General features: G+C 55.3%; 3 protein-coding genes across 6 annotated transcripts; all 3 read right to left on the reverse strand.

The window, feature by feature from the left end:
* Positions 1 to 401: 401 nt before the first annotated feature.
* LOC115606409 (ubinuclein-2-like) lies at positions 402 to 4173 on the reverse strand. The gene is made up of 7 exons (XM_030482252.1): positions 4129 to 4173; positions 3848 to 4001; positions 3286 to 3557; positions 3011 to 3250; positions 2166 to 2252; positions 1857 to 1952; positions 402 to 745 (listed from the first exon to the last, which is right to left on the reverse strand). The coding sequence occupies exons 1-7, from the start codon at positions 4171 to 4173 to the stop codon at positions 683 to 685; spliced, it is 957 nt and encodes a 318-aa protein (XP_030338112.1). The 3' UTR covers positions 402 to 682.
* Positions 4174 to 5050: 877 nt separating this feature from the next.
* Positions 5051 to 11489, reverse strand: NME3 (NME/NM23 nucleoside diphosphate kinase 3). Its single transcript, XM_030482157.1, has 5 exons — positions 8542 to 11489; positions 8337 to 8467; positions 7543 to 7644; positions 6199 to 6311; positions 5051 to 5344 (listed from the first exon to the last, which is right to left on the reverse strand). Exons 1-5 carry the CDS (start codon positions 8585 to 8587, stop codon positions 5227 to 5229), a joined length of 510 nt encoding a protein of 169 aa, XP_030338017.1. The 5' UTR covers positions 8588 to 11489; the 3' UTR covers positions 5051 to 5226.
* Positions 11490 to 14561: 3072 nt separating this feature from the next.
* On the reverse strand, positions 14562 to 22943 carry SPSB3 (splA/ryanodine receptor domain and SOCS box containing 3). 4 transcript variants are annotated; one of them, XM_030482131.1, is made up of 7 exons: positions 22548 to 22943; positions 21875 to 22023; positions 19194 to 19371; positions 18292 to 18479; positions 16327 to 16429; positions 15834 to 15959; positions 14562 to 15568 (listed from the first exon to the last, which is right to left on the reverse strand). In XM_030482131.1, exons 2-7 carry the CDS (start codon positions 22001 to 22003, stop codon positions 15225 to 15227), a joined length of 1068 nt encoding a protein of 355 aa, XP_030337991.1. In that variant the 5' UTR covers positions 22004 to 22023; positions 22548 to 22943; the 3' UTR covers positions 14562 to 15224. The 4 variants fall into 4 exon arrangements, with proteins under 4 accessions (XP_030337991.1, XP_030337990.1, XP_030337989.1 ...); XM_030482130.1 differs by having other exon boundaries at positions 22907 to 22942; XM_030482129.1 differs by having other exon boundaries at positions 21875 to 22026; positions 22529 to 22588.
* Positions 22944 to 22949: the final 6 nt, after the last annotated feature.

Consider the following 22949-nt stretch of genomic DNA (forward strand, 5'->3'; position numbering starts at 1 on the left):
GGAGAGCAAATTCCATGTTCTGCTCCTCAGGCTCTCCAACCCCTGTGCCAAGCATCGGCGCCTCAGCAGAGCTCCAGGACATGCCACCACTGCTCCAGTGGTGCCCCTTGTGCTCACACACCATTGCTGTGGAGCTTTGCTCCTTCCCTGATCCAGCTGCCTCTTGCCACCCACTCTGGAACAATGGGGCGTTAGAGGTTGGTGGTTCCACTGCTCACACTCAGGCCACCTGCACTGCAACAGGTACCACTGCAGTGTGACAAATGGCACCGTGACCCCGAAGCAGGGTGTCCAGCAGCAAGCACTCCCTCCCCTCCTTACCCAGCTTTGGGAAACTTGGACTTCTTGGATTTCTTTTCCTTGTCATAAGAATCATCTTTCTTCTTCTTCTTCATTTGTTCCCCTCCATCTTCCACTTACACTTCTGGAGAGGGTGATAAAACCAAGTCATGACCGAAGTGTCTCCTACAATGCTCCCTGCACCCCAGAGCCCAAGAATTGGAGACCAGTCCTTCCCCACTGGATACATGAACCCAAATCCCACACATGGTCACTGTGTGTGCCAGCACTGTGGTCTTCAACACTGCTCAGTGCACCTACCTTTTCCACAAGAGATGATCCCAGCGGGAAAGGGATGCCAAAGGCTCGTGCTCTTCCCCCTTTTAGCCGCCTCACTTCAGCATCACAGAATCAGTGCTCGCTCCAGCAGATGCAAGAGAAGAACCCTCCCAAGATATTTTGGCATCTGTATCATCAGGGCCACAAAGATGATCAGGGGTCTGGAGCATCTCTCTTACGAGGAGAGATTGTGGGAGCTGGGACTGGTTAGTACAGAGAGGAGCAGGCTGAGACGGAATCTCATCGATGCAGATCAGTATCTCAAAGGCAGGTGCCAGAAGGATGGTGCCAGACTCTTTTCAGTGGTGCCCAGCAGCAGGACAAGGAGCAATGGCCATAAACTAGAACACAACAAGTTTCACCTGCACGTGAGGAAGAACTTCTTTCTGTTGAGGGTGGCAGAGCACTGGAACAGGCTGCCCAGGGGGGTGGTGGACTCTCTCTCTCTGGAGACATTCCAAACCCACCCGGGCATGTTTCTGTGTAACCTGCTCTGGGTGGCCCTGCCTTGGCAGGGGGTTGGACTGGATGATCTCCAGAGGTCCCTTCCAACCCTAATGATTCTGTGATAATGCCAAGTGACTTTCAGAGTGATGGGGGCTGCTGTCACCTCTACTCTAGGAACCAAGTCCCATCCACACCAGACATCCCTCCTTTTGCTATCCAATACGAGAACAGAATAGGATTTCAAGTGTTGATCATCCCTATTCTGTCCACACCAAAACAAGTCTCCCTACTTGAATGTGAACACACCATTCGTGCAGCAAACCCTGCAAGCTCTAACAGAGAACAAACTGAGAAAACTGCTTTGCTGACCTGGGGACACTTCTCTTTACCATAGTCATCTTCAGATTCAGACATTTGCTCAAATTCCAGTATTCCCGTGTTGATGTAAAACCCTCCATACTTTTTATCAAGAGAAGCTGGAACAAACTCATCGTACTGGAAATGAGGGAGAGCACTCTATTGGTGCTGTTAAGCTTTGTTACTTCATTCTGAGGCTGAACTGCTTGGAGAACTAAGTGGGATTTGTGCTCCCCAAGAACAGACGGGCTGTGCACACACTTGGTAACCAGCATTCTCCTGCTGGGAGCTTCCCACAGCATCTCCTCTTCCCTTGGGATCTCCTGTTCCCAGCCCTGGCACGCTCCTGGCTCACTCCCTGCTCTGGTTCCCCCCAGGTGCCAGCTCAGCCCCAGCAGCACCTTTAACCACCCTCCCGATGCCCCCGGCCTCACCGCTTCGGAGTTATCGATGAAGGAGTCGGACTCATCGTATCTGTACCCCATGTCAATCAAGTACTGAATCCGGTCCTTCCTGCGTCTCTTGCCACCCTAAACAAGAAAAGACCAACAGTATTCAGCCTCTTTTCCAATTCCCACTGGAGAGCCCCTGCACAGGACACTGACACTGGCTCCAGCACAGGAAAGGGAACAGGATCTTTTGTGCTCCGATCAGCAGCAGAACCAGAGCAGCGTTAACTGGCTGAGATCTGAACAGCACTGCCCATTCTCAGGAGTAACTTAAGATAAAGAACGAAAACATACATATTTTTCCTCAAACTTCCTCGCCAGAGCCTCCACTTCTTGCTTTTCCTTTTCTTTGATGTTAAAGGGATCAGCCAGGTCTTTCTTCTGTAGAAATGAGAGACAAAAGCATGAGAATCAATCCCATCACACTGCCTCCACAGCCCCATGCATTAAACCCATCACAACCAGAGCATCCAGGTGGAACCTCCGACACATCAACCTTCAGTACAGTGTTCTGGGAGTGGGCGCTCTCTCAGCCTATACAAAACCAAGCAGCAAGAACCATCAACCGACTGCTAAACAGTCCTGAAGAGCAACAGCAGAAATGACCAGAATACAGTCGACTTTTCTTTCCAGAGAAGAACACCCATAATACAGTTAAAGTGGCTACAGATGTTTGCACATTGTCGTACCCTGAGAAATGCCTTTCAACAGGCAAACAGCCTTGTCAGGCAGCTCCTGACAGCACTACGTCGGCCACCTGGGAGGAGATGTCAAGCACTAAGATGGAAATATTCACATGTAGCAGAGCGGGGTCCCCAGAAAGACATAGCCATGTCCTGGGGAAGCATCCCTCCTGTGGATGCTGTCGTGGTTTAAGCCCAGGTGGCAGCTAAGTACCATGCAGCCACCCAGTCACTGCCTGCATCTCCTGATGGGATGGGGAGGAGAATAGGGGAAAATAGGGAAAACCTATAGGCTGAGATAACAGCAGTTAATAATTGATATAAAATATTATATTAACTTTTAAATATTTGTAATGGAAAGGGAGACAACAAAAACAGTGGAAGAAAACCCAAGAAAACCTCAGTGATGCATCTCCCGGCTTTGAAACGCACTCCAGCAGCCACGAGCACACTCACCTTGTCTCCCCAAGTACCAACTTTTCCTAACTCCCGACAGCTCTCCACAAGATCCAGGTAGCAGAACTCGGGATACTGCCGGTCATGGGGCTGGAAGAGCGGCACGGCGATGTGCACGGTTGCCCCGGCGCGGCGGGAGCCCCGCGGCTGGTCCCCGCCGTCCCTACCGCTCCGCCCGAAGCTGCTGCTCGGTGCGGTGTGCGGGGTGGTGAACGCGACCCTGGGGGCTTGGCCACGGCCATGGCCATGCCGAGTGTCCCCAGCCGGCACCAGTCGCACCGGGACGATGTCACGGGCCGGCTGCGAATAACGGAGCACGTCGGGGTGGGAAAAGTCCGATAAAGCTGAAGTTCCCTCGGGAAGCGCTGGTCGCTGCGCTCGCTGCAAGTGGTAAAGACAGAGCCAGCGCTGGCCCCGGCGCTCCCGCCGCGCTGCCCGCTGCGGGGCTCCGTCTGCACCCCGCGCCGCTCCGTTCCGAACGGCTGCGGGAGGAACCGCCGGACCCTGCGCCCCGCTCCGGCCGCAGCTCCCTCGGACACTCCTGGCCCTGCAAGGTGTATCCCCACTACCCCCCGGCCCGAGGGGGAAGGAGAAGGGAAAGGGGAAATTAAAGGGGAAAGGAAAGAAGAAATGAAAAAGGGAAAAGGAAAGGGAAAGGGAACGGGAAAGGGAACGGGAAGGCGCCGGTACCGCGGGGCTGAGCGTACCGCGGCCGCTCACGCTCCCACCGCTACCAACCGCCGCTGGGGGGCGCTGCGCTCGCGCTGAAGCCGATCGTTGCCGGCCACCCCCCACGTGACGAGCGCGGGCCAATCCGCGAGCAGGAGCCTCCCTCACCTGAGGCAGCGTCGCGCGGCGGCGGCAGGATGGCGGCTGCGGCGGGACGGGCTGGGCAGCGCCGGGAGCTGCCGCCCGCAGGAGGCCTGGGGGCAGCAGAGCTCGGGCCGTGGCCGCCGGGCAGCTGAGGGAAGCCCTCGGTCCCCTCTGCACCCTGCGGGGAGGGGAGAGCTGGGAGCTGGGCTGAGCTCACTGCCCCCAGAGACCTGTGCTCGTCCAGCGACTACAGAGCTGGAGAGGGACGGGCTTGTAGGGCACAGGCAAAGCGCCCCGGCCCTCACGCAGGGGACCCTGCCCCTGTTCCGCAGCGGGACGCCACGCCGCATGCGGGGCTGTGCTGGAGCTGAGACACAGACGGGAGCAGCGAGGTGTGCCAGGAGACTCGCAGCAGGGGCAAGGTGTTCTCCAACCGGTTACAAATGGCGCTTCCAGAAACCCTTCCACAGGGAAACTGCCATCAGAGACCTCAGGATGTGCCAGTGCTTGGTGCTGCACAGCCTGCACTGCACACAGGAGAGGACTGAGCAGTCCTGGTCCTTCCTGAGCCCTGAAGGTACAAACCCTTCCCCACCTCACTGTCCCTCCACTCGAGGGCTGTGGTGTGCACAGCGCTGCTGCTTCACTTGCGTGTAGTGGGCACCACGGAGGGATGGCACGAGACCAGGGCCATGCAGCCAGCAGTGGGGGCCCACAGGGAACCAGAGTGGACCAGGAGAAGCTGCTCCAGCACCCCCAGAGAGAGAAACTGTGTTTAACAGCATCTGGTGATTCTTACTTCCATGGACTCGCTAATTCCAGCTGAAGCCAGGTGAACTCATGCCAACCCTGGCACACAGAGCTCCCACCAAAGGAGACTGAGAGCTTTTTGTCCTGTCCTTCATTCCTTGCCTTGGAACAAGTTCTTACCCCAGGGGGCACTGCCCCCTTATCCCACAGCAGCCCAATTCTTTAAAAGCCTTTGGTGACAAGCCTTACAGATAAAATTACACCAATCACATCACCTGGTAGTGACCAGAGCACCTCTCCCAGCAGGAGCACGTGTTCTCCTGCACCAGGCAGGACAGGGAATGCACCAGAATGGGCCCAGTTTTCACTTCAGTGAATCACCTTGAATTATTTGGGATTTAAGATGCTGCAGCAAACAGAGCCACACTACTGCTTACTACAGCAGAGAGAGGAGAGGAAAAAAAGACACAACTACTCTTGCAGGGAGCTGAACCAGATCTTTCATCCAGAGACCAGCTTCCATGACCCCTCCAGCCACACACAGCACAGCAATTCCCACAGCAGGATCCACAGCCAGCCCAAGCAGCTGAGATGACATGGATGGGAATGCTCCATGCCAGGTCAGGAAGATGTAACCTCTTGGCTTGCACTTCTCATTCATAGATCCAGTGCTCGGCTGTGTCCTGCCAGCAGGTCAGCTCCTCCGGCCGGAACCACAGGTTGATCTCCTGCTGGGCGCTCTCAACCGAGTCGCTGCCATGGATCACATTCCTGGTGGGAAGGCAAAAGAGATCAGCCAGCACTAAGCAGAGAAAGGTGGGAGAGGGAAGCTGCAGTTTGGAGCAATTTCACCTTGAGCAATTTAATTAAACTGATTGAGCCAGTTACATCCTACAAGATTCCTTCACATCCTACAACATTCTTTCCCACTGCAGAGCCTTTCTCCCTCCAGCTCAGGGGCTGGCTATGATTATGCTCAGTGTGGCTTAGGAGGACACAACGATGGCCTATGATGAGTTCCTATGAATGCCTCCTATGATGAGGAGCCATTTATTTGCTACTGGAGGAGCTGCCCATGGCTGTTGATTTGGGGTTTGCTTTGGGTTTCTCTCAGGAAGTTTTGCCTCCAGATTTCCCCCATTCCAGGTTTCCCCCTGTTGAAGCAGGTTTGGTATCAGACACCACAGAATGGAAACCTAAACGAGGAGGATTTGATACAAGCTCTGTCTACCAGAAGGCAGGCTGCAGCCACCCCAGGTCACCACTTGTGGATCTTCACCTGTGAAGAGCCCCAGCACATGTAGAACTCCAGCCTGGCTTTTGTTACAGACTCAGATGCTCAGGAAAAGACAAGCAAATCCCACCTGCTTTCCAAAGGGAAGGCCTGAGGAGGCAGGAGAGGCACAAACCCAGGCTCTGGAAAGCCAGCCCCAGGAAGCAGAGCTCAGTTCCTCCTGCCAGGGCTGCTCTGCACGCTGTCAGAGGGAGACAGCTCTGCTCTGAGCACAGAAGGGAGCAGCTCTGCTCTGAGGATGCAGACTCGCATGGCTCAGGAAGGCCTCGTGCAGGAAGGCCCAGACAGGATGCCCTGGAATACTGAGGGATCAAAAAGGCAAAGCTCTCACTTGCTGACTTCAAGGCAGAAGTCTCCTCGGATGGTGCCAGGCCTGGAATCAGCTGGGTTAGTCTCCCCAATCATTGTGCGAACGGTCTTGACCACGTCCAGGCCCTGCCAGACCTACGTGACACGAAAACAAGAATGAGCTTCAACAACTGCCCCAGGAGGTCATACCATCAGTCCTCTACATTCCCCATCAGAGCCACCTGGGTGAGAGACAGGAAAGCGTCCCTGTAAAATCTTTGAAAGTTGATTTTGGAAAATCATCAGAATTTTCTGTAGATTTAATTTATCACAGAATCCCAGACTGGTTTGGGTTGGAAGGGACCTTAAAGCTCCTCCAGTTCCAACCCCCTGCCACGGGCAGGGACACCTTCCACTAGAGCAGGTTGCTCCAAGCCCCTGTGTCCAACCTGGCCTTGAACACTGCCAGGGATGGGGCAGCCACAGCTGCTCTGGGCAACCTGTGCCAGCGCCTCAGCACCCTCACAGGGAAGAGCTTCTGCCTAAGAGCTCATCTCAGCCTCCCCTCTGTCAGGTTAAAGCCATTCCCCCTTGTCCTGTCCCTACAGGCCTTTGTCCAAAGCCCCTCTCCAGGTTTCTTGCAGCCCCTTTAGGCACTGGAAGCTGCTCTAAGGACTCCCATTAAGGAGCCTTCTCTTCTCCAGGCTAAACAAGCCCAGCTCTCTCAGCCTGGCTCCAGAGCAGAGCTGCTCCAGCCCTCGCAGCATCTCCGTGGCCTCCTCTGGACTCGCTCCAACAGCTCCATGTCCCTCTTTTGTTGTTGCTCCAGAGCTGGATCAGGACTGCAGGGGGGGTCTCCCCAGAGCGCAGCAGAGGGGGAGAATCCCCTCCCTCGACCTGCTGCTCACGCTCTGGGGGTGCAGCCCAGCACATGGGGGGTTCTGGGCTCAAGCGCTCACTGAAGCCGGGTCATGGGGAGCTCCTCATTGACTGTATCTTGAACTGCTCTGTTCATTAGCATCTGTCATGTGACACTTGCTAATTACATTATCCTTACACCACTCACATTCACCTCATGGGTCATGGGGAGCAGCTGCTCATTGACCAACACCCGCAAGTCCTCCTCGGGGCTGCTCTCAATCCAGTCTCCCCCAGCCTGTGTTTGTGCTGCAGACTGCCCCAACCCAGGGGCAGGACCTTGCACTTGGCCTGGTTGGACTTCACAAGGTTCGCACAGGCCCAATTTACTACAGAAAACATCCCTGCAGTTCAGCGCAGCTCCTGAAGAGACAAGCCACCTTGTTTCCATCACACCACACAGCAGTGCTGCCTACATATTGCACTTACTTTCTGTTCCTTGGTTCTGGAGAACCTGGCCAGCACTCACCATGGCTACCATGGGCCCGGAGCTCATGTACTTCACCACCCGGGGATAGAAGGGTCGGTCACGATGGGCTATGTAGTGCTCCTTCAGCAGCTCCTCCGAGGCCTGAGCGCAAAGAGCACAAAGCTTAGTCTGAGGAGCAGGTGGGGACTTGGGCAAGGTTACACCTAAGACACGTAGAAGCTGGACAGTGCCTGTTGCGCTTAAGCTCCTGCACAGATACACTTTCAGGAGCAAAACAGCTTCACTTTGCTGAAGCCTGACATACAGAGGGAAGAAGCTTTGTGGTCAGAGGAGCAGCTTACAGCAGCCATGCATGAGAGCCCTGGGGCATGGACACCCCCAGGGACAGGGTTTCACCCCATGGCTGGCATAGAATCATAGAGGTTTGTGTTGGAAGGGACCTTAAAGCTCCTCCAGTTCCAACCCCCTGCGATGGGCAGGGACACCTTCCACTAGAGCAGGTTGCCCCAAGCCCCTGTGTCCAACCTGGCCTTGAACACTGCCAGGGATGGGGCAGCCACAGCTTCTCTGGGCACCCTGTGCCAGCGCCTCAGTACCCTCACAGGGAAGAACTTCTTCCTTATATCGAACCTGAACTTCCCCTGTTTCAGTTTGAACCCATCACCCCTTGTCCTATCGCTACAGTCCCTGATGAAGAGTCCCTCTCCAGGAGCGGTTTAAGCCCCTGGGTGCCAAAGTCCCACTGACTCGTGAGGACCCGGTGCCCGAATGCCCCCGGCAGAGCCGCACGGGGCTTGTCCTGGGCTCCTCGGGCCGCGAGCCGGGCCCCTCACCTGCAGGAGCTTCATCCCCACCAGCTGCAGCCCCTTCTGCTCGAACCGCCGGATGATCTCCCCGACCAGGTGCCGCTGCACCCCATCCGGTTTGATGGCCACGAAGGTGCGTTCGTTGATCCTGCCGCAGCCTGCAAGGACAAGGCGAGGTATCACGGGGGGAAGGCGGCCAACGCGGGCCCCCGGTCCCGGTCCCGTCCCGTACCGCTGTGGAAGAGGCCGGCGAACAGGCCCAGCACCAGGCAGATCATGGCGCCGCCGCTCACAGCGCCCCTTGTGCCGCCCCAACACACGCCCCGTGATCGGCGGAACGATCGTGCTGGGGCCGAGGAGCGGCGGGGCCGATAGTGCGGCGCGCTGTGCCGTTCCCGCGATGCTGGAGCCCCGCGGGGAGGGACCCAGGGGTGGCTGCGGCCGGGAGGCTCTGGAGAAGCGGCGGGTCCTGCGGCCGGAGCGGGTGCGCCCGCCCGGGAGGGCCCGGCTCTGCCTGTGCGGGGGGACGCGGTCTCGGCTCCCAGCCCTCGGCTCCGCGCAGCCGCCTGTTCATTAGACTCTTCTGGCTCCGTTACCTCTGTCGCTGCTGTCGCGACTGCAGACGAGCTGTAGCAGGGACCTGCTGCGCTCTCCGCTCTCCTCCTGAGCACCGTGGAGTATCGTGAGCTCCTGCGGCTCTGGCGCTGCCGAGCCCGGGATGGCACCTCTGGAGAATCAGCTGGACTCGCTCCAACAGCTCCACGTCCCTCTTGTGTTGTTGCCCCAGAGCTGGATCAGGACTGCAGGGGGGGTCTCCCCAGAGCGCAGCAGAGGGGGAGAATTCCCTCCCTCGACCCCAGAGCTCACGCTCTGGGGGTGCAGCCCAGCACACGGGGGTTCTGGGCTCAAGCACTCACCGAAGCCGGGTCATGGGGAGCTGCTCATTGACTGTATCTTGAACTGCTCTGTTCATTAGCATCTGTCATGTGCCACTATTGCTAATCACATTATCCTTACACCACTCATTCATCTCACTGCTAACTGCTAGCAGAAAGATTTGTTTAACTAAACATGTTTTTTAAGGATGCATGGTTTGTATCCTTAAATGTTCAAAAACTTCTGGCCTGCACACTCTCCTCCGTGCAGGTCTTCGGCAGGTTCTGTTGGTTCTCTGGATGGCAGGGACCCAGTTGCTTTATCTGATGTGGTTTTGAGTAAGTTATTACCATGCTTGCACCAATAAAATAATTAGAGGTCATATTGTGGGGGTCGATAGTATGGCTTTGCCTGAGGAAGATTGTCCCTGTTTGCTCCAACACAGTTGTGCTGACTGTTCTGCCAGTAGAAAAGTCTTCATAGGATAGATGCTGTCACCCGCTCTGCTGTGGGATTTGCTGTGAAGTGGTGGGTATAGCCAGTGCTCGGGACGTGGTGGAGGTTCCACAGGTGTATTTTCATGGCTGTATCAGCACCTACCACATCCTCAGAGTTTCTCTCTGTCCCTGGGTTTCACTGGGTTCCCCTCTGCCCTGGTGCTGATCAGTTTAGTTGTTGTTCATCTCCTCCTCCCCGCTCCTGCCTAGGTCTCAACCCTGCTCCCACCTTCCCAACCCTCATCTCTACTCCTCACCTCACTTCACCAGCCAGAGGCTTTTCTCTCCTCTCCCTGGGTGCTCAGGTGCTGGCAGAGGGAGCACAGGCAGCTTGGAGGAGCACCCTGCCTGTGGCACAGAGCACTGTAACCTGCCTACACCCCGAGGTCCATCCTTTGGGGCTGGTCCGTCCTGCTGGCAAAGCTCCCTCATAAAAGAAGCTGCTGATATTCTTAAGGTGGGTAAGCAGCATGTTCTCAGAAACAGCTTCCTGGCCACGAATCGTTCAGCCTATTGGCTGAGTTCAGTCTTCTTTCACACACACAGGGTTTCTACAAATGTAATAAACTTTGTTCTTGGTGACCAGAAGAGCTGGCTTTGGAAGTTTGCCTTTGGTAACCTAGAATGCATGAGAAGGTTTTCACAGTCACTGTGGCAAATGGGCCGTTGCTGTCACAGGTACTTGGCTGGAAGAAGGAAGGACAGTTTTATAGGTGCCTGCAGAGATGGTCACAAAGTCAGCAATCCAGCCAGCACGTGCATGTGCTATATGCAGCTGCACTCCTCACGCTTTCAGAATTCCTTGTTTCACACTAGTGTTTGTGTTTCTTAGTGCTGATGAAATACCTCTTTTGTTCTGTCCTTCTCCACAGGTCTCCTCAAAGATCTTGGCTCAGGGGTGAAGGTTTGAAGTTCACTGGACTGTAAATATTCTTTTGAGCCTGAGGCAATTCCCTGCAGCATAACCTGGAAGAGAAACATGCCGAACACAGTTCACTCCAGTGGACCCTTCTCATCTTCTCTGTGCATGTGAGCTGGCAACTGAGGTGCTGGGGGGAGAAAGCTTGGACTTGCCTCTCTAGGCTGGACACTGGAGCCTTGGAAACCTGACCAGGTAGCTTGGGCGATGGAGCTGGGTCTGATTCTCATGCAGATTATTCCAAAGGCGATGTCTTCTAAACATCTACACCTTGTGGCTTTTGGCAGGTGTGTACCTTGGTGAGCCCGGGAATTGGCAGTAATGAGGTTTCACTGGGGTACTGAGCAGCATTTCCAGCCGGGATGCTGTGCATGGTACAGCTTGCAGCCACCACTGCACATCTGGAAGCTGCCAGGTGAATTTGCTGCTAGGCCTCTCGTTTGGAAAGCCTAGTGATTGCTTCTGCGACCCCCTCATGAGGAACCTGAAAGGGCAGGTACCTTCTGGTACCAATTATAGTTCCCATTTCAGTTTGTTTCCTGCACAGCACTGGAGGCTGTTCTTATGCTCACCCCCACTCCAGGAATTTCAGGCTGAAAACTGCTGTGTTTGCTGTTGCTGGATAAAACATTGCAGATAGTGTGGACATATAATAGACTACAGATAAAGTAGGTGCAGATAACATGGTCATCTGTGTGCAGTGCAGACAAAGGCATTTTGTGTCCTTTTGTCTTAGTTAGCATCACCAGCTGTTGTCCCTGCTTCCTCACCAGGTTATTTTTGCACCTTCAGTGACTTGCTGGCTCAGGGAGGATTCTTCCCTTTCAGTTCAGCCATGGACTGTCACCAGCAGTGTTGACAGAGCCTTGTGAGTGCTGGTGCCTCTCACGGCATGGGCTCTGCACAGGTGGAGGCTTGCTGTCTGCTTTTCACCCTAGCTGCTGCTGGAAATGATTTCATCTTTTTTAGGATGGTTCCATGGTGAAGACTGAAGAGGTGGCAGAGGTGGTGGTAGAGCCAGATTTTCTTAGGTGCCTCTTTTCCCTAACCCTGTCAATACGGATCTCAGAGACAGACCAACACAAAGTGCTCTACAGCAGAGTCACTTTGCCAAGTGAACACCGAAGGGGAGGGAGGATTCACTCACAACTGCCATTGCTGCACTCTGAGACAAAGCTGTGTGACAGAGGGCAGTGAGGAGAACTTGTGGGGAAGTGGTATCCAAGGTCTTTAGGGATATATGCAAGGTCCTGCCTTTAACCCCGGGACAGGGGGGACTGGACAGGAGAGATTCACCTTTCCTTGCATTTAGCTTTTCCATTCTCAGAGTCCATAAAAGATTTGCTTGAAAGAAATGTTGGGAGTACACAGCCCTTGGGGACACTCACATTTTGAGGCAGAGAGATTTGTGTGCAATCCTTCAGCATTTTATAACTTAACATTTATACCCGTCTAGGCAGCCTGTGCTTCTGTGCTGAGAAGTTCCCAGTCATAGAATCATAGAATGGTTTGGGTTGGAAGGGACCTTAAAGCTCATCTGGGAGGTGGCAGATGTGGGTGGGTTAAATCTGGCCTCTTCCTCTTTATCAGACAGCAGTGCCGAGGTGTGAATACATTGAGCTTGTGTGTGAGATACTGGAGGTAAAACTTCTTACAGTCCTTGAAGGTTTATGTTCCTTGGGGTTGAGCCGTATGGAGAAGGCTCCACTGGTGAGCTCTGGTGTGTGAGGAATGCTTTGCCAGGAGAGGTGGTGGCTGGCTTGGACCAGGCTGCATCTGTTTCCATCCTCCTTCACCCTGGCCAGCAGAGGGATTGAAGAGGGAGTACAGACTTTGAGGCACAGTTTGGAACCTTTTCTTCTTAAGACCCTGATTCAGAACTGGTCCAGCCTCCCCTCCCCAACCCCCCCGACAACTGCCCACATCGCTGTGAAAGGAGCTGCTGATCCCTGCTCAGGTCTCTGCCTTGCAGAGCCTGTCCCCCACGGCAGAGCAGCAACGCTCCTTGCGATGCCTCAGCAGCCATAAACTAGGTCAAACACCATCTAAACCCTTGCTTGATATCCCTTGAACTAAATTCCTGCCCTGCCTCAGTGTGCCCCAAGGAGGGTCATGACTCACTGGCTTACTGGGAGCTGAGAAGGATGAGCAGGATTTAGCACAGCTCTGTGTAAACAGAGCTAATGCAGGGAGCCCAGCCCAGCTTCACCCTGCAGGGATGTGTCCTACCCATGTACTTCCCTTGCTGCTCCACTGAGTGCCTTTGGTGGCCAGGGCTGACACCGGTGCTGCTGGCTGGGGGGTGACAGGAGGGTGAGGGTCTGTCCCATCCATGCTTGGCCATGTCCCAGTGGTTGCTGTGCTACATGTCTCGCCTCTGTCACTTCTCCTCCAGCCCCCAGTGGTGCTGCAGCTGTGGGGTAACGCCAGGGTGTTGCTCCTCAACATGTGGCAGGAATTCAGCCAGCAGGTCCCTGCGCTAATGGAGGCAATAGCAATACACCTGTGCAAGTGAGTCATGTCACTGGAGTCGGTCACATCCCAAGCCCAGAGGTTTGGGAAGCCTCAGCAGGAGTTGCAGGAACATGGATCTGTGGCCGCCAGCCTGTCCTCGATGCCATCACTGTAAGGCCCAGACTAGATGTGTCCTGAGATCACTGTCAGTCTCTGTGCTGATGAAAATCCTCTGTTCTTGTGGGGAGTGCAGTGGTGATTCAGCACTGGAAGTAGAGGGGAAATGACAGCCCGAGGAGAATCTTTTCACTCTGGAGTTCTGGAGCTTTCCAGGGGAAGAAAGAAAATTGAGTTAGGGGAAATATTTGCCCACTGCTTAATGCTCAGGGAAGGCTGCAGCGTCTGGGGTCTGCCTTTCACCAAGGTGTTCAGTGAGCCATGTATTTCCTGCAGCATGTCCTGACTTTTTATGTCCTGCTCATTAAGGTTCTCATTCAAAGCCTATCACCAGAGAAGTGAGAGCCATCTTTGCTTAAAGATCTGGGATGTGGGAAGGAAAGGCATGGAGTTGTGGGGCTCGGTGGGGAATAAATGCACATGGAGCAAAAGCTCTACCGAAGCCTTTGCCAGTCTGTGACAAGAGCAGGAGAAAAGGCAGCAGCTGGAGCTCTGTGTTCCCAGTGACAGGGCTGGGAGGAATCCTGTGGAGAGGACAGGTTAAAAGCCATTTATAGCATTGTATTTATTTCATGAATGTATTTATTATTTCCTTATTTCACTCATAAGCATCCTGCCCATCCACTCTCACAGTAGCGCGATTGCGGCTTTGGGGGGTACAAGCAGGAGGAAGTGGAGGTACTAAACGTATCAGCTCTGGCATGGCTCCCGGAGCTGGCCTGTCCCAGCAGCATGGCACAAGCTGGGCAGTTAGAACTGCTGAAGCACCCTCACCCCGCTCTTCCTGAGCAGTTTGTGTCCTCCTCTGGAAGGAGCAGCTGAAGTACTTTCCCCTCCTCTTCCCTGTCTAAAACTGTGGGTGTCTCAGCTGCAAAGAGCAGGCAGGCAACAGAACCAGGCCACTGCTCCATTAGCGGCTCACCCAGGCTCTGACCCGGCATTTCCCCTCGCAGGAAGCCTCGGTGAGGGCTGTTCTGTGTGCAGATGCTGCACTGATCCTGCTCTGTGAATTGAATTTTCGGGGGTCATCCTGGTATAACCAGCTGATGACAAAAACCCTGCAGCCTCCCCCTCCTCCAGTGCACAGCCACAGGCACCTTTCTGGCTGTGCTGAAGATCCATCCCAGCCCACCAGGAGTCTCAGCAAGAAGCACAAGAACCCTCCCCAGGGCAGAGGCAAGGGAATCCCCGCTACCTTTACCTCCTCTAAATGGGACACAGGAGTGCGGCACTTACCACATCCCCACCAGGCTGTTAGCTGTCCCAGCGTGGCTGTTTTTGACCAGCGCCTTCAGATTTCTGCCTTCAAGGGCCACAAGAGGAATCAAAGACAGTTTCTACTTTTATTATTACAGTTTAATACAGTCTTTGATAGAGGAGAAGCAGCAGGAGCCAACATGCAAAGCGATTAAAGTCATCAGGGGCTCAAGCGAGCTCACCTGCAGCTCAACTCATGTAACTGCTCCTGCAGAGCAGCAACGCAGATGCAGCCTCAGGAGCCTGTGTCCCCACACGCTGCTGCTCCATCAGGCACCACAGTGTGATGAGTTCATGGCAGACACCAAACCAACACACAACAGTTAGGAGGACGTGGACTGGTCTTTGAGTTTGTCTTCTGATGAGTCAAGTCTCTTATCTGACAAGAGTCTGGTACGCTTTGAAACTGGGAAACCACCTTAATTGTCTCTGCCAATGGTGGGAAGAGGGATCCTTCAGGAAGAGGCGATGGCTTTGACAGCAAGTCAGGAGATGAAGCACAGATACTTGGCTGCAGTTTACCTGGTTCATAAAGCTGAGACCTCTTGGAGTCAACAAGGCTTTTCAATGCACATGATGGATTTTTAGGCTAAAGATTTCCAACAGAGAAACCTTTGCAACCGAGTAGAAATGGATGTCCCTGTGAAGAAAGAGGCGCATCAGGCCTGGGCAGTCCTCACAGACAGCGGAACAAAACCCCACTGAGTCCCTCACAGCAGTTCCTCTGCAGAGACATTATGTCCTCCGGCACCTCTTCCTTTGGCAGGCCTCTGCGTCTGAGCCACAGGAGCTGTCTGAGTCACTTCCTGAGGAGGAGGAGGAAGGCTTCGACGTGCTATAGTTCATGCTCAAGACCCACCCCAGTTTGTTGTGTAGCACCTGCTTGAGTCCCGGTGGCAAGGGCAGCACCTCCAGCGTGTCCACGTAGTCGGGCAGGAGCTGGCGCAGGCGGTAGCAGCAGAGGTACTGCAGGGATGTGCAGCTGGCGCAGGACCGGATCACCTTCATACTGCTCTTGGCTGCTGTCGAGCACACCATGGGGTAAAACTTCTTGTTCTGCAGCTTTGTGGCTGCAACCCCTGCCAGGGGACAGCAAGGGCAGGTTTCACGTTAGTTTTCACCAAGTAACCTCATTCCTCCCAGCTCCCCTGAACCTATTAACTACAGAGCTGTTGGGAAACGCTTGGAAAACAGCCCTTGGAAATGCCAATCCATAAAACAGCAATTGTAGCCTTCCTCCCACTTGCTCCATGCTTTGCTCTCCTACTTTGCCGGTGTTTCCTCCTGCAGCCTGACTCTGAGCTCAGCCACATGTCCCCTGCCAGCGCCTGCCCTCGCTCCTACCTATGCACTTGCGGTTCTTGAAGAAGGTCAGCGTGCCGTGCCACGTGTCCAAATGCACCCCGATGATAGAGCCTTGCCCAAACCTGGAGGAGAAGTTTGTTTTGTCTCCCTTGTGGTGCAGCAGTCCTTAAAACAAACAAAGGCATTCAGTGGAAAGACTGTGCTCTGCAAATTCATCCCAACTCCCGCACTGCGAGTTCCCACTGCTCCAGCCTCACTCAGTGCCTATAAAACCCCTCTGTTGCCTGATCCCTTCCTTCCCGCCCCAGAGCAGGTGACAAGAAGGGGGTCAGTGCAGGTTTTGCAACACCAGAGCGCAGGCAGCAGCATGAAACCCTCACCAGTGGCACTCACCCTGGCTGTCATTAACAAAGGGACTCGCAGGTCTGATGGCCTCAGTCCCCCTCAGAGTGTTTTGTTTTCAACCGTCTAAGAAAATGCTTGTTCCTGCTGCTGCCCCTCCATCACCCTGCCACCGCCCTGCCCGTGTCACCTGTGTAGGACAGTCCCCAGCTGTCCTCATCCTTGCCCAGCAGGCTGCAGAATGTGTGGCGGTACTTGTCCAGGTTCACATCTGATGTCCCGATTCCCACCATCTGGGAGGCAAGGCCAGGAAGACAACACAAGCTTAGTGTCTTTCCAAGCAATAAAACACAACTAAGACTCCCCACCTCCGGCTCTCCCCAACTTTTCTTGGCACAGTCCAAGACACCCAGAGGTTTTGGTGAAGCCAAGTCAGAGTTTTCACAAGTTGGAGGCTCCCAGTTCCAATTTCTTCTCCTAAATGAGGAGGCCCAGCTGAACTGCTGGAGAAGCTTGCTGTCCTGTTCAAGGAACCCCAGACTGGTTTGGGTTGGAAGGGACCTTAAAGCTCCTCCAGTTCCAACCCCCTGCCATGGGCAGGGACACCTTCCACTAGAGCAGGTTGCTCCAAGCCCCTGTGTCCAACCTGGCCTTGAACACTGCCAGGGATGGGACAGCCACAGCTTCTCTGGGCAACCTGTGCCAGCGCCTCAGCACCCTCACAGGGAAGAGCTTCTGCCTCAGATCTCATCTCAGTCTCCCCTCTGGCAGGTTAAAGCCATTCCCCCTTGGCCTGTCCCTACAGGCCCTTGTCCAAAGCCCCTCTCCAGCTTTCTTGTAGCCCCTTCAGGCACTGGGAGCTGCTCTAAGGTCTCCCCTTAAGGAGCCTTCTCTTCTCCAGGCTGAACCAGCCCAGCTCTCTCAGCCTGGCTCCAGAGCAGAGCTGCTCCAGCCCTCGCAGCATCTCCGTGGCCTCCTCTGGACTCGCTCCAGCAGCTCCACGTCCCTCTTGTGCTGTTGCCCCAGAGCTGGATCAGGACTGCAGGGGGGGTCCTCCCAGAGCGCAGCAGAGGGGGAGAATCCCCTCCCTCGACCTGCTGCTCACGCTCTGGGGATGCAGCCCAGCATACGGGGGGTTCTGGGCTCAAGCGCTCACTGAAGCTGGGTCCTGGGGAGCTGCTGCTCATTGACCAACCCCCCCAAGTCCTTCTCCTCAGGGCTGCTCCATCCAGTCTGCCCCAGCCTGTGTTTGTGCTGTGGATTGCCCTGATCCAAGTGCGGGACCTTGCACTTGGCCTTTTGAACTGAGGAACACCAATCACTGGTCTCCATCCCAACACTGAGCCATTGACCACAACTCTTTCAGTGTGACCATCCAGCCAATTCATTATACAGTGAGTGGTCCATCTGTCAAATCCTTGTCTCTCCAGGTTAGAGACAAGGATGCTGTGCAGGACAGTCAAATGCTTTGCACAAGTCCATTTAGTTGTTCTTCCCTTACCCACTGTGGGGCTGCAGCCCCACCACAGAAAGCTACCAAATTCTTCAGGCATGATTTGTCCTTAGTGAAGCCATGTTGGCTGCCACCAGTCACCCCCTTATTGTCCATGTGCCGTAGCACAGTTTCCAGGAGGATCTGCCCCATGATGTTGCTAGGCACTGAGGTGAGACTGACTAGCCTGTAGTTCCCTGGGTCTTCCTTTCTTCCCTTTCTAGTTGTGGTTGTGTTTCCCCTTTTTCAGCCAGTGGGAACCTCACTGGACTGCCACAACTCCTCAACTATTCTGGATAGTGGCTTGGCCACTTCATCTGCCAATTTCGTCAGGACCCTCAGATGCATCTATTCAGGTCCCACGGACCTGAAGTGGTAAATGCTCCATCCCTGGCAGTGTTCAAGGCCAGGTTGGACAGAGTCCTGAGCGACATGGTCTAGTGTGAGACATCCCTGCCCATGGCAGAGGATTGGAACTACATGATATTAAGGTCCTTTCCAACCCAAACCAGTCTGTGAATCTATGATTCTATGACTTGCGCATCTTCAGGCTCCCTAGTCTCAAACCTGATCCTCTCCTACTTCAGTACTTCATTCTCCCAATCCCTGTTCAGGAAATACTGGACATTTCTATGCGCCCATAAGCAACTCTGCTGCACGTACCATGTCTGTGCCATAGACAGGGGAGGTCATCTTGATCTCCCAGAAGTGCTGCCCCTCAGCCAGCTCCTTGTTGCCACGGATGGCGGCGGTGCCACAGCTGTACTCCATGTGGAAATTCACCTTGCGGTTGTCACATGTCAGCAGCGTGGCCGTCGACTTGTTCAGGTCATCCCACACCCAGTCAAAATCTGTTCAGGAAGCAGAGAGGGGACACGGCTGACAAAAGCCCTCAGGGAGTGATCCCCAAGCCAAAGCACAGGTGGGTGTTTGATCTGAAGGCCTGTCGTGGGGTTTATTTATTTAGGTTTTTACCATTTAAGAGGGTAAATCCTAAGCTGTGCACATGGTTCCTAGAGGGCTGAACTATTCTGTGCTGTCCCCCTGGGGAGGGTTCAGTACTCTGAACCTGAAGCTGTTGGCATTCACCTCTTCCCATTTTGGCCAACACGAAGCTCCACAGACCCAGATGGAGCCTCTTTCCTTCCTTCTGACACTCCTCGTAGGCTCAAGTGGCAGCTCCACCATGCCACAGGCTTTCTCAGCCAGCCCAAGCCCACGCTTTCCCTACCTCTCCCCTCTGCTCTGAGCACCATGCCAGGATCAGCATGCACGATCAGTGGCAAAGAGGGTTATAACCATGAGAGCCTGTTTCACCAGTGGCCTAAGCCGGATTTGCAAGCAGGTCCCCAGAGGTGAACTCTGAGGCATTAACAAGCTCAGCACTTAGCCCCTGAAACACCACCAGGGCACGTGCTTGTAATCTTCCTGCAGCCTACGTGGCCTTAAGGTGTAAACAAAGGAGCTGGGGCAGAGTTAAGGGCCCCCGTGGAAGGCAAAGGATCCATGCTGGATCCTTGAAGCCCAAAGGACTACGGTGGGATGATGGGGAGCCCCTTCCTTACACTCATCCTCCTCGCCACACTGGCAGTCCTTGATGCGGTGGAGGCCGTGCAGGCTGGAGCAGTAAGGAGCTTCACTCTGGTTCTCACAGTTGCAGTAGGACTCTCCGGTCACAGGGATGGCACTCGGGATGGAAGGTGAGAGGGAGGAAAACTCCGGCTCCGAATCCGAGTCGCTGTGCTGCCAGAGAGAACACAGGAAAGGCCATAGAATCATGGAATGGTTTGGGTACGAAAGGACCTTAAGATCATCCAGTTCCAACCCCTGCCACGGGCAGGGACACCTTCCACTAGAGCAGGTTGCTCCAAGCCCCTGTGTCCAACCTGGCCTTGAACACTGCCAGGGATGGGGCAGCCACAGCTTCTCTGGGCACCCTGTGCCAGCGCCTCAGCACCCTCACAGGGAAGAGCTTCTGCCTAAGATCTAACCTGAACTTGCCCTGTTTACTGTTTCCCCTGGTCACTACTGAAGGAGCCCGGGCTCATGGAGCTGGGCTGGCAGGGCTGCATCGTGCCCTGGCCAGGCTCACCATGCAGGGATATGAGGGGCTGTGCCAGGCAAACCCCCGTTCTGGGACCTGTATGTGTCTGCGCCACAGAGACCTCTCAGCAGCGGGCATTCTACGATGGGGGTATGTGCTTTGTGCCTTCCAGGGGTGAGGAGCTGCCACAGCCTGCACACAAGTGGGACAGGCCCTGTCTAACCACACAGCTGCAGTGTTCAATGGGCAGGTTACAGCCAGCTGGAAACCCCGGCTAAGGTGTCACAACAGCAGAGCACACAGCTGAAACTGCTGCTCTGGAGAGCCTGGGAGCTGGGAGAGAGGAGAGGGAGCCAAACAAGACAAGGAGGAAAAGGGCCAGGAGGCCAGGCAAGGGAGAGGGCATAACAAAGGGGAAGCAGCTCAGCAGCAGGGCGGCAGCTCCTTGTGCCAGCGCTGCAGACAGGCCCACGGGGAACCCACAGGAGGGTCAAAAGGCCTTTGTTGACTTTCATGCATGAACACAAAAACTTGATTTCCTCTTCCCCCACCCCAGGACTTGATGATCTTAAAGGTCTTTTCCAACCTAGTTGATTCTATGATTCTACAAGACCAAAGTGTCCCTTCGCTGGACACTGTAAGAGCCAATGCCTCGTCTCACTCCCATTACGAGAGGCTTGGTGTCACCTCATGGACTCTCTTATGACAGATTGCAGCGAGTTACTCTGGGCTTACACACTGGTCAGGTGTACCTGCTCACTATTCACGCCCCAGCAGACTTTGTAGGCAGTATTAAAAGCCCAAAAAACCTTTAAACTCATGTTCTTGTGGCTGTGTAAGACAGTGGGACTTGAAATTACTTGGGCTTACTTAAGTAGTGCCCACCCCTCCTTCTCTCGCCTGCATACTATGAAGCTTGACTTCCGTCTTTCACTGGCGCTTCCCAACTACTGCTATGGAGCCATCGGCCGTTCCCATTACTGCAGAAACACAAAGCTGCTCTGGCTGCAGAGAAAACTCATTTTCTGGGAGCACAGTGCCTGCGTTTGGACACTGTGCTCTGGCAGGGGTCTCGCTAGGCTTCAACCTAGCTTTGAAGCTCCAGGAGCAGTTCCTTGTGCCCCCACTGCTGCACAGGGGCCTGAACTCATGCACTCAAGAACTGGGGAGAAGAGTGAAGGACAGTGGAGGTGAACCCGAGTCACTCCTCACTCTGTTTTACTGACCACTTCTCCCCGCTGGGTTTCATCTTCCAGGGCCAGGTTCAGAAGTGATGTGCATGTTACAGAGCAGGAATTTGAGGATACGTGAGGCTGTAACATCACAGACTGAAGCAGCCCCCCTCCCTCCACCACTGCACAAAGACCAGATGTCAGCACAGCCCTACAGCGAGCCGGAGCTCAGAACTGATCCAGTTTAACACATATTTAGATCACTACTTAAAAAAGAATATTTAAAATCTATTGTATGTACTTTATATACATCACATACACTTTATATGCTTAAAAAAGCCTTTAGCTTAGTGTTGATCACCTCCCTGGCTCAGCTGAGAGCTGTAATGCATGGCTGGGGAGCAGTTTAGCATTCCCTGCCTAGGGAAGATGTGCTGGGAGCCCCACAGCCCATGTTGGAGCCTGGAGGAGGCTCATTAGACAACCTGTGTATTTCACTAAGGCTGTTCTGATTTGGGCCAGTTGCCTGCTGAAGTACCAACTCCTCAGTTACATGGACCTTGCGGAAGGGTCTGGAGCACAAGTGTGATGAGGAACGGCTGAGGGACCTGGGGGGGTTTAGTCTGGAGAAGAGAAGGCTCAGGGGGGGACCTTATTGCTCTCTACAACAACCTGAAAGGAGGATGGAGCCAGGAGGCGGCTAGTCTCTTCTCCCAAGGAGCAAGTGATAGGACAAGAGGAAATGGCCTCAAGCTGTGCCAGGAGAGGTTTATACTGGATATTAGGAACAATTCCTTTCCCAGAGGGTGTTCAGGCATTGGAACAGGCTGCCCAGGGCAGTGGTAGAGTCACCGTCCCTGGAAGTGTTCACAAACCATATAGACAAGGCCGTCAGTGACATGGTTTAGTGGTGGCCTTGGCAGTGCTGGGGAATGGTTGGACTTGATGATCTTAAAGGTGTTTTCCAACCTGGTTGATTCTGTGATTCTGTGGGGAAGAGGATACCTCTCCCTGTGTCACAGCAGCCTACCTGCCCGTCGGAGTCATAGCCCCAGCCCCGCGCGCCGCTGGCCAGGGCAAGCGCCCGGGTGTCCGCCTCGCGCCGCACCCCGCTCAGCACCAAGTGCCAGGCCCTGGAGCTCCGCGGGCGCCGTGCCATGCTGTTCCCAGACAGGTACACTGCGGGACAAGGGACAGGAGGTTACACACAGCACATGTGGCCTGTTTCCACCCACCACCCACCAGGCTCTGCCCTCTGAAGCACCCCCCTCCCCGGTCCCCATAGAGTGCTGGGAACGGGTCAGCACAAACCATGTCAGCACAGCCCCCATCAACAAACCGATGCAAAGTAACTCCTCCCGCACCACAAACATCCGCACAAGGACAACTTCTGCCTGAGCTCACGTGTCGAACTGACCCCAGAAATGCTCTCAAGACCTGGCAGCAGCAGCAGCTCCCCCTCCAGATCCAGCATTTCACCACTGGCCTGACTCTTGGGAAAGCAGCACAGGCCGAGTCACAACCGGCCGTGCCGGTGCCCACGGATGCTCTGAAGGGCTCTGGGCATCCCCCTGCCCAAGATCAGGAAGATCCCGCCTCTGCCGAGCACGGCTCTGCCGGGAAGGCACCGAACACCGCGGCACTTCCGCCCCCCGCAGCAGCTCCGCTCCCCGGCACCTGCCGAAGGCCTCGGGGCGGCTCACCGGGGTAGCGCTGGCCCAGCACGGCGGTTGTTCCGGGCAGCGGCCCCCGCACCGAGGGCTGCCGGGGCCCCTCCGCGGGCCGCGACCCGCACGGCGCCGCCGCCGCCCCCGCCGTTGCTCCCCGAGCGGCGCACACCGCGGTGGAACCGGCACCACAACGGGCAGCCCGCGGCGGTGGGACTGACGGCCCGGCCCGGGCCGGGCCAGGCCAGGCCGCCGCGCTTGGGCCGCACCGCGCCGCACAGCCCAGGCCAGGCCAGGCCAGGTCTCGGTTCCCACCCGCGGCCCGGTCCCGGGCCCGGTCCCGGTCCCGGTCCCGTCCCACCTGCCCGCCCCGTTCCGTCCCCTCCCAACGTTACCCCCGGCCCGGCCCGGCCCAGCCCCGCCGCCGCGCTCTGACCT

Source organism: Strigops habroptila, chromosome 4, assembly GCF_004027225.2.
Source record: "Strigops habroptila isolate Jane chromosome 4, bStrHab1.2.pri, whole genome shotgun sequence".
NCBI classification, from domain to species: domain Eukaryota; kingdom Metazoa; phylum Chordata; class Aves; order Psittaciformes; family Psittacidae; genus Strigops; species Strigops habroptila.

Coding starts and splice junctions, on each gene's coding strand:
- SPSB3 (XM_030482131.1), bottom strand. CDS start 22,003: ATGGCACGGCGCCCGCGGAGCTCCAGGGCCTGGCACTTGGTGCTGAGC. Junction 18,480..19,193: donor GTGTGGCGAGGAGGATGAGT/GTAAGGAAGGGG, acceptor CTTCCTGAACAG/ATTTTGACTGGGTGTGGGAT. Junction 16,430..18,291: donor CTGTCTATGGCACAGACATG/GTACGTGCAGCA, acceptor CTTGCCTCCCAG/ATGGTGGGAATCGGGACATC.
- LOC115606409 (XM_030482252.1), bottom strand. CDS start 4,173: ATGCGGCGTGGCGTCCCGCTGCGGAACAGGGGCAGGGTCCCCTGC. Junction 4,002..4,128: donor ACAGGGGCAGGGTCCCCTGC/GTGAGGGCCGGG, acceptor CCCTCCCCGCAG/GGTGCAGAGGGGACCGAGGG. Junction 2,253..3,010: donor TTGGTACTTGGGGAGACAAG/GTGAGTGTGCTC, acceptor TCATTTCTACAG/AAGAAAGACCTGGCTGATCC.
- NME3 (XM_030482157.1), bottom strand. CDS start 8,587: ATGATCTGCCTGGTGCTGGGCCTGTTCGCCGGCCTCTTCCACAGCG. Junction 8,468..8,541: donor CGCCGGCCTCTTCCACAGCG/GTACGGGACGGG, acceptor TTGTCCTTGCAG/GCTGCGGCAGGATCAACGAA. Junction 7,645..8,336: donor TGGGGATGAAGCTCCTGCAG/GTGAGGGGCCCG, acceptor CTTTGCGCTCAG/GCCTCGGAGGAGCTGCTGAA.